Raw genomic sequence first — 10,140 nt, 5'->3', positions numbered from 1 at the left:
AAAGTATTGATTATGGGAGATGAGATGTTCTGTTAAAGTTCTATGTTGGTGAGGCCCAATTTGGAATATTGAGTGCAGCTTTGGTCACCTACCCACAGGAAAGATGTAAATAAGGGTGAAAGAGTACAGAGAAAATTTACAAGAATGTTGCTGGGTCTTAAGGACCTTAGTTATAAGGAAAAAATTAAAGAGGTTAGGACTTTATTTATTGGAACATAGAAGATTAGGAGATTTGATTATGAGGGGTATAGATAGGGTAAATGCAAACAGGCTTTTTCCACTGAGGATGGGTGGGACCACAATTAGAGCTCTTGAGTTAAGGTTGAAAGGTGAAAGTTGTAAGGGGAACATTAGGGGAAACTTCTTCACTCAGAGTGTCGTGAAAGTGTGGAATGAACTGCCAATGCAAGTGAGAGAAGTTTGGGTAGGTACATGGATGGTAGAGGTATGGAGGGCTATGGTTTGGATGGAGGTTCATGGGAGTCGGCAGTCTAAATAGTACGGTGCTGAGTAGATGGGCTGAATGGCCTGTTTCTGTGCTGTATTGTTTGATGACTCTAATTAAAAACCTGAAGAAAACCATATAATGTACGATAAGTGATGGCTTAGTCCACTAACTGAAAACAACACCTATCTTTAAACTGAGAATAAAATGTTTTCTCTGTAAACTACTAGAATTTGCATATGTTCTTCTCTCTGAACGCCATGCCTGTTAGCAACCATCATCTCGTCAGTTCTTACTTCTAGTCTCATCGTAACACACTCCATAGACAAACAACTGTGGGCTACAGCGCAATCAGATTAATACTGATGTAATTTGCTGTACACAAGAATACCAGGTGGAAAGAACACCAGTAATTGAGGAGCCAGTTTCTCCTGATCCTGACCACATTTGTTCCTGTGCCCTTAAGTAGTCTGTCTTCTTCCACGCAGTCACTCATTTTTTCAGGTTTATTTTCACCCAAACCTAACTCAATTTTTATGCGCACAGGGGTTTTATTAGCCTAGAGTGTGTTAGATTTTAAGGACCATCTTTAAAGAAGAGAGAGGAAGGAGAGAAGGTAAAGAGGTTTAAGGAAGGACTTCAAGAAAGAAGGGCCTATTGGGTTGAAAATACAACTTTTACATTTAATTGACATTCGAAAGACAGTAAGATTCTACGGATTGGATACCCCCAGAATCGTCTGCGACACCCAGAGGCTGCAGTAGCATCAATGACCACAAGAGGAAGCTAATAGGTTTCTGCTATCCACCACACGCTTAAGGCTGGTCTCCTGAAGAGGAATCAGATAGTGACCTATATTGAAGAAAAAATATATAAACCGGGGTAGTTTTCTGTGTTGTAGCTGTGTGGCTACTGGGATTTAAATTAAAACTTCTGACAAATATGTTCTATCGTACAACATGAAAAAAATAACTTAAGATGGTTCCGACCCTCTTGGAAGAACTCAGCGGGTCAAGGAGTACTTGTGGGCGAAAGGGAATTGTCGATGTTTCGGGTCAAAACCCGGCATCAGGACCTGCTAAGTTCCTCCGGCAGATTGTTTGTTGTTCCATATACCTGCCTCGGTAGTCTTGGGTATCTGTCCCTCTGATCTTACGGCGTGTCGATCTTATGCTAGAAAATATCAAAGGATATTATTCAAACTGTAAAGACTCCGATCATAATATGTAATGTGAGGCCAGAATGAGAGTAACAACAGTATTTATATAATATAATTTATATAACAGAGAAAAATGTTACAAGATATAAAATCATGACCAACAATGGCTGAATGCTGAAAATTGCTCAGAACAGCAGGACTAAGATTTCAGAAGGTTCTCTCAGGAGGACTATTCCTGCTTTAATTTGCCGAGGAACCGGCACAAGGTGTTGAAGGAAACCAGCAGAGCCATGGGGAGGAATAAACAGTCGATGCTTCGGGTCGTGAGCTGGGTTTAAGCCTTAGGGGTATTTGACAAGAATAAATATTTGTTGGACTAGGTAGGACTCCCAGAAGGTAACCGATCCTCACCACCGCCTCAATGCACCCGGAGGGAAGGGGCGGAGTCTCGCAAATGGGCGGGACTCCAACCCTATGTTGACGCTGCTGATTGGCTGAGTGGACCCCGCCCAGAACTGAACGTCGCCTCCCGCCTGATAACGCGATGACATCATCAAGCACGGAGGACCGACGGAGTCCGGAGAAGCTGACAGGGGAACCGGGAGCGGCAGCCGGCCACCGAGAGCCCCGAGCTTTGAGTCCGTGGAAGGAGCGAGAATAAGCAGTCGTAGCAGCGCAAGCGGAGCCTGGGAGCAAGGAGTGGGGGAGGAGTCCGGGAGCTCAGTGTAAGCCCACGGACTGGGACCCCGGGGCTCGCTGTGATGCGCTCCCGGTGACCCGGCCCGAAGCCCCGCCATGTCCAAGTCGTTGCGCCGGAGGCGGCACTGGCTGAGCCGGGCTCAGGAGGTGGCCGTGCCCGGGGAGGCGCTGCAGCTGGGCGGCGGGGCGGAGTTTGGACAATTCCCGGTGTTGGCCTCCGCTCCCAGCGGCCTCGAGCTCGGCCCGAGTACCGGCGACATCCTCCTGGAGGTGAACGGCACCCCGGTCAGCGGTCTCACCCGCCGCGATGTACGGGCCGTCATCAGGCACTTCCCGCAGCCCGTCCGAGTCCGCACCGTGCGGCCAGGTAAGAGTGAATTCAGGAGGAGGAGCAACGGTACAGGACCCGGGGGGTTAGGTGGGGTGGAGGTGGAATGGGGCGGGCGGTTGGGTGGATGGCATGTCACTGGGGGGTGAAGAGGGAGCTAGGTAGAAATGGAGCAGTGTTCTGGGGTGGTTTAGCGAAAGTGAAGAACTGGGAATGGGACTGATCAGTAATTTGCATTGTAGCAGTGCTATAGTTTAAGCCTTTGGAGACGATTTTTTTTATGTACAGGAGTTATGGAGTTAAATCATTCTCAAGTTAACTGCATTTGTTGTGGTGGAATTGATATGCACCTCAGTGTAAGGGTGATGCCTTTAGAATATTTGTCGAGAAGTTGCTTTCCACCATCCAACATGATTAGAGAATGTTTTTTAAATCAGTAATTCCAAGGGTGAAAACCTATGTTGTTTAAATAAGGACGGTCAAAGTCTTTATCTTCTTCCCCCAACCCCCTCCGGGCCATCTAACTTCTCCCCATGTTTTCTGCAGTGTTCTTTTTTTAAGCACTGATTTGTGCTAAGCTTTGATTTGTCTTTGGGTTCACTTGAAAGGAACTGTGAATATGGTAGCGTGTGCATGCTTGCATTTGCTCTCTCAGCGATGTGCTTGATTTGACAGTTGATATTGTGCTACTGAGCAGCTAATGGGTGGAGGTGAACAGACTGATTCTGATTGAAGATTCATAGGACAGTGGATGCTGAATTCCTGAGCAGTACATAGGCCAAAATTCTGAGCTGCTTAGGACTGGGACCTGCAAATGGATCACGTGGCTGTCCTCAGATGCAAGGTTACAATGAGATCTAATGGTGTATGTAGAGTTATGAGAGATATGGCCATTAAATAGAGAGTATTCAGAATCAGGTTTATTATCACCGGCATGTGACGTGAACTTGTTAACTTAGCAGCAGTTCAATGCAATACATAGAATAATAAACAAGTAAATCAATTATGTGTATTGAATAGATTTTTAAAAATGTGCAAAAAACAGAAATGCTGCATATTTTTAAAAAAATGAGGTAGTGTCCAAAGCTTCAATGTCCATGTTGGAATCAGATGGCAGAGGGGAAGACATAGAGTTATTGGAGGGTGTAGACTGAAGATGAATGACTGGTGGGTATAGAAGAAAGATGAGTGGCAAAAGAACCAAAAATGACAGGAGAAATGTGTTGGCACAATAAATAGTTAGGGTTTGGAGTACACTGCCAACGATAGTGCAGGCAGGTTCAGTTGTATTTCTGAAAAAAGGAAATAATTTGCAGTCTTATGGGAAGGACTAAAGTAGTGAGATTATTTGGATTTCTCTTGCATAGGGTCGATAAGGGCCATACAGCCCTCTTCTATCATTATGCTTTGATTCCCATGAAATGAGTTTTAAGGATGCTGAAAGAGTCACATTATATTGATAAAGGTACGTTGTGTCATTTTGTCCAAAGCAGAGAAACCAGAGACCACGGCCTGTGGCTGAAGGAGTGTAGTTGTAGAAATAAGACACACAAAAGGTCATAGATACTGGAATCGAGTACTAGTCCTGATCCAGGCAGGGTCTCAGAGTCTTGACTTGAAATGTTGACAAATCTACTCCCCCCACCGCCCCATGCTGCTTGATGTTCTAGATTCCTTCAGTTTATTAGCTCCTTAATTTCAAAGTTTGCCTTTGGAAAAGGCACTTGGAGGTAGTGGTCAGACTAGAGTTCAGATTCATTAGAGATAATTCATTCAAATGCAAATTGAGGGATTGGTTTAGGATTAACCATGATTGTAGTATCTTTGGGAGGAATTTAACTAATGTGAATGTTGCTCAAACCTCTCCAGGGGTTTCCTCTGGGTCGTCTTTAGCCTAATTGATAAAAGTCGATTGTTATTAGTTAACACTTTATTATGTGCCTACCAGTAGCAGGCTGAACTGGAGAGTTGATGTGTATTTTTCCTGTGTACCCCCTGAGATTTTGATATCTCTTCTTTCTTTTATTAACTGTCTCTTGGGACTGAATTTATTGAAAGTATCAGCACTGAGATTTCTAATTAGTCAATCAGGATGTATCATACTAAGACTTGTTTAATGTTAAATATTCATAATGTACTAATTAAGCAGTTCTTCAGAACTTTTTAAAAAGTGTGTGTTACATTATCTGTGTGTTGTGAAGTTGAGGTGAATTGACTGATGGCAGTTATTCTTTTGGAATATGATCTCTCCCTTAGGTTATGTGCTGAAGTCTCAAATATTCTATTTAGGTTGACAATTCTAGGTGGTGTCTGGAAGGCATCATCTGAGCTGCTGACTTCGGGATGAGATGCTAAACTGGGGCCCGCCTGTCCATGCTTGCTGGCCAGTAATTATTTCTCAAAGCAGCCATTGCTCAAATGTACTGCTTATTGCCATGTTGCTGATGGTAGAAGCCCGCTGTGCGTAAATTGCACTTGCTGTATTCAAAAATGTGGTCACAGAGTGCAAAGCATTTTATAAATATTCTGATGGGAATAGTGCGAATAAAGCAACAGTGGCGTAATTGTGGCTTGAGGACAGGAGCAGGAGGTTTCGCTTCTGGGGTGGAGGACACTGGAGTTAAAATGACATGACTGTAACTTCACAGTGGAGCACAATTTCTTTTGCTCTACAGATGCTAGATGGCACAGTGTTAATCACCTTCCTGAGTGTGTCCATCCTCAGCTCATGCAGTTAATAAAAGAAAGGTAATTACTTATTCCATGGTGTGTGAAGACTGAGATGTACTTAAGGCACTGGTGAATGGAACTCCTGAGATCTGCATTTTAATTCGGATAATGTAATTATCTACAAGCAGGCAACAAAAAGTTCATTGCCAGGAGGTGTAGCATAGAACATCCAGTATATCAGGCATAGCATATTTTAATGCAAATTTTCCTTCACAAATATAAGGAAGGTATTAGAGAAGCTGGTCTACTTTTTATGAGGACATTTAGTAGCGGTGGTCATGAGTGGCTTAAAGTAAACCTGTGGTGGTTAGAGTTATTAAATAATAAGATGTAGCTTGAAGGTATTTGGCAAAGGAACTAAATGTGCCAAAGAAAAAGAAGATAAAACTGTTAGTGGATTATAATAATCTGGCATGAAGTGCCAGCAAGAACAGAAGTGACATGGAGTTGTGGGAAAATACTGAAAGGCAAAAACTGTACAAAGTCATGGAAAAATTCTGGTTTTGGTAGCTTTATGACATGATTGACAACAGCTTGATAGACCAAAAAGTACCTTGTGCTTTATCAATATTTTTTGTCGTACACTTGCATAACTTCAAATTTTCTTGATGGTTTATCAATGTTCTTGCAGCTGAGTATTGTGACAGTAGCTTGATGATCATTTAGCCAGAATCCTTTCATCGAAACATAGAAAACCTACAGCACAATACAGGCCCTTCGGCCCACAAAGCTGTGCTGAGCATGTCCTTACCTGAGAAATTACCTGGGGTTACCCATAGCCCTCAATTTCTCTGAGCTCCATATACCTGTCCGGGAGTCTCTTAAAGACCCTATAGTATCCGCCTCCACCACCGTCGTCGGCAGCCCAGTCCATGCACTCAACACTCTCTGTGTAAAAGAAAAACAACTTGCCCCTGATATCTCCTCTGTACCTACTTCCAAGCGCCTTAAAACTGTGCCCTCTCATGCTAGCCATTTCAGCCCAGGGAAGAAGCCTCTGGACTATCCATACGATCAATGCCTCTCATCATCTTATGCACCTCTATCAAGTCACCTCTCATCTTCTGTCGCTCCACGAGAAAAGGTCGAGTTCACTCAACCTATTCTCATAAGGCATGCTCCCCAATCCAGGCAACGTCCTTGTAAATCTCCTCTGCACCCTTTCTATGGCTTCCACATCCTTCTTATAGTGAGGTGACCAGAACTGAGCACAGTACTACAAGTGGGGTCTGACCAGGGTCCTATATAGCTGCAACATTACCTCTTGGCTCTTAAACTCAATCCCACGTTTGATGAAAGCCAATACACCGAATACCTTCTTAACCACAGAGTCAAGCTGCACAGCAGCTTTGAGTGTCCTATGGACTCGGACCTCAAGATCCCTCGGATTGTTCACACTGCCAAGAGTCTAACCATTAATACTATATTCTGTCATCATATTTGATCTACCAAAATGAACCACCTCACTTATCTGGGTTGAACTCCATCTGCCACTTCTCAGCCCATTTTTGCATCCTATCAATGTCTCGTTGTAACCTCTGACAGCCCCCCACACTATCCACAACACCTCCAAACTTTGTCATCGCAAATTTACTAACCCACCCCTCCACTTGCTCATCTAGGTCATTTATAAAAATCACGAAGAGTAGAGTCCCAGAACAGATCCCTGAGGCATACCACAGGTGACCGACCTCCATGCAGGATATGACCTATCTACAACCACTCTTTGCCTTCTGTGGGCAAGCCAGTTCTGGATCCACAAAGCAATTTCCCCTTGGATCCCATACCTCCTTACTTTCTCAATAAGCCTTGCATGGGGTACCTTGTCAAATGCCTTGCTGGAATCCATGTGCTCTACATCTGCTGCTCTACCATCATCAATGTGTTTAGTCACATCCTCATGTAGTCCCCCTGGCCAACCTCAGGGTCGCTTAGCTCACTGTCGTATAGGGAAACAGCCCTCGGCCCCGCCAAACTGGGTAATTAGTTGGTGTGGATGCTGTGTGATGTACCCCACCCCGCCCAAATAACTGAAACTACACCAGGTATGATTAAATGATTTATAGTTTATAGATATTACTGGAACTATATAATTAATAGAGAATAAAATATAAAAGGAAAATAAAAGGCACCACACTTACCAAAGTTCAATCTCTTCGTGCACAAACAGTTGGAGCTCAGGACCCTTCTTCACCCTGCGACCCCTCGGACTGCCTCGACTGTCCGCCTGGGACCAACAATGGTGGTCGACCAGACGCTCCACATGAGTCCGTCTCCGTCTCCTCTTCTCGCCGAACGCCCTGCTTGGGGTCTGACCCCGTTAGTGGACATCACAGCACCTGGTCCATCCTCTGTCTGTCTCTCTCTCCCACCTTCTCCCCCAAAACCCCGTGCATACAATCTCTTACAGACACCCCACAGGCATAACTACTAACCCAATTGGTTCATTTGTCCTCTTATCAGTAGATAATCCAAAACAAACGGCCAGCGCAAGAACTTTCTCAGCGTTTAACGTAACAAGGAAGCATTCCCAAGTATCACATTACAAAGAAGCCATTTTAATTGTCCTACACAGTAACATAAAAGACGAAACCCCCGTACACTCAAAAAATTCAATCAGGCTTGTAAGGCATGAACTTCCTTTCACAAAGCCATGCTGACTATTCCTAATCATATTATACCTCTCCAAATGTTCATAAATCCTGCCTCTCAGGATCTTCTCCATCAACTTACCAACCACTGAAGTAAGACTCAGTGGTCTATAATTTCCTGGGCTAACTCTACTCCCTTTCTTGAATAATGGAACAACATCCGCAACCCTCCAATCCTCCAGAACCTCTCCCATCACCATTGATGATGCAAAGATCATCATCAGAGCTCAGCAATTTCCTCACTTGCCTCCCACAGTAGCCTGGGGTACATCTTGTCCAGTCCCGGTGACTTATCCAACTTGATGCTCTCCAAAGGCTCCAGCGCATCCTCTTTCTTAATATCTACATACTCAAGCTTTTCTGTCTGCTGTAAGTCACCCCTACAATCGCCTTGATCCTTTTCCATAGTGAATACTGAAGTAAAGTACTCATTTAGTACCTCTGCTATCTCCGGTTCCATACACACTTTTCCACTATCACATTTGATTGGTCCTATTCTTTCACATCTTGTCCTCTTGCTCTTCACATACTTGCAGAATGCCTTGGGGTTTTCCTTAATCCTGTCCACCAAGGCCTTCTTGTGGCCTCTTCTGGCTCTCCTAATTTCTTTCTTGAGCTCCTTCCTGCTAGCCTTAAATCTTCTAGCTCTCTATCATTACCTAGCTTTTTGAACCTTTCGTAAGCTCCTCTTTTCTTCTTGACTAGATATACAACAGCCTTTTGTGTACTACAGTCCGTGTACCCTACCATCCTTTCCCTGTCTCATTGGAATGTACCCATGCAGAACTCCACACAAATATCCCCTGAATATTTGCCGCATTTCATTCCGTACATTTCCCTGAGAACATTTGTTTCCAATTTATGCATCCAAGTTCCTGCCTGATAGCCTCATATTTCCCCTTACTCCACTTAAACACTTCCCTAACTTGTCTGTTGCAATCCATCTCCAATGATATGGTAGAGGAGATAGAGTTGTGGTCACTATCTCCAAAATGCTCTCCCACTGAGAGACCTGACACCTGACCAGGTTCGTTTCCCAATACCAGATCAAGTACAGCTTCTCTTCTTGTTGGCTTATCTACCTATTGTGTCAAGAAACCTTCTTGAACACACGTAACAAACTCCACCCCACCTAAACCCCTTGCTGTAGGGACATGCCGATCGATATTTGGGAAATTAAAAGCTCCCACCCCGACAACCCTGTTATTATTACACCTTTCCAGAATCGGTCTCCCTGTCTGCTCCTCGATGTCCCTGTTACTATTGGGTGGTCTTTTTTAAAAAAAAAACCCAGTAGAGTTATTGATCCCTTCCTGTTCCTAACTTGCACTCACAGAGACTCCGTAGACAATCCCTCCATGTCTTCCTCCTTTTCTATGGCTGTGACACTACCCGTGATCAACAGTGCCATGCCCTCACCTCTTTTGCCTCCCTCCCTGTCCTTTCTGAAACATCTACAGTCTGGCACTCAAAGTAACCATTCCTGCTCTTGAGCCATCCAAGTCTGTGTAACGGCCACAACATCATAGCTCCAACTACTGATCCACACTTTTAAGTTCATCCGCTATGTGCATAATACTCCTTGCATTAAAATAGACACATCTCAAACCATTGGGGGTCTGAGCGCGTCCCTTCCATATTGCCTGTCTATCCTCCTTCTCGCACTATCTTGTTGTTTCTTGAGTCAAAATTATTGGCTAAAATATTTGCTAAATGATATGTTGTTGATAGTCTATTAGAAAGGTTTATTATCACTGACTTGTGCTGTGAAATTTTTTTTTGCAGCAGAGTGCAAGGCATAAAAATTGCTAAAAGTTACTAAATAGTGCAGAAGATATATAATGTGTTCATGGACTGGTCAGAAATCTGGTGGAGGGGGAAAAAGTTGTTTATTTAAAATATTGAGTGTGGGTCTTTAGGCTGCTGTAGATAAGGTAGATATGCAAAGCTCTTGAAAATGTCCTCTATGGTGGGAAGGGTTGTGCCTGTGTCGATACTGGCTGAGTTTACACTCCTCTATAGCCTCTTGTGATCCTGTGCATTGCAGACCAGGCTGTGATATAACCAACACACACAAAATGTTGGAGGAACTCAGCAGGCCAGTCCCAATGAAGCGTATTGGCCTGAA

At 44.0% G+C, this 10,140-nt stretch overlaps 1 protein-coding gene across 4 annotated transcripts in view; it reads left to right on the top strand.

Moving 5' to 3' along the window:
* Nucleotides 1-2,150: 2,150 nt before the first annotated feature.
* magi3a (membrane associated guanylate kinase, WW and PDZ domain containing 3a) overlaps nt 2,151-10,140 on the top strand; it is a 142,695-nt gene continuing 134,705 nt past the window's right edge. For all 4 annotated transcript variants that reach the window (XM_072278708.1, XM_072278707.1, XM_072278706.1 and 1 more), the window contains exon 1: nt 2,151-2,670. In XM_072278708.1, coding sequence (XP_072134809.1) covers nt 2,400-2,670 — 271 coding nt within the window. In that variant the 5' untranslated portion in view covers nt 2,151-2,399. The remainder of the gene's footprint in view (nt 2,671-10,140) is intronic.

Source organism: Mobula birostris, chromosome 14, assembly GCF_030028105.1.
Source record: "Mobula birostris isolate sMobBir1 chromosome 14, sMobBir1.hap1, whole genome shotgun sequence".
Lineage (NCBI taxonomy): Eukaryota > Metazoa > Chordata > Chondrichthyes > Myliobatiformes > Myliobatidae > Mobula > Mobula birostris.
This window is presented reverse-complemented; position numbering and strand designations above follow the sequence as displayed.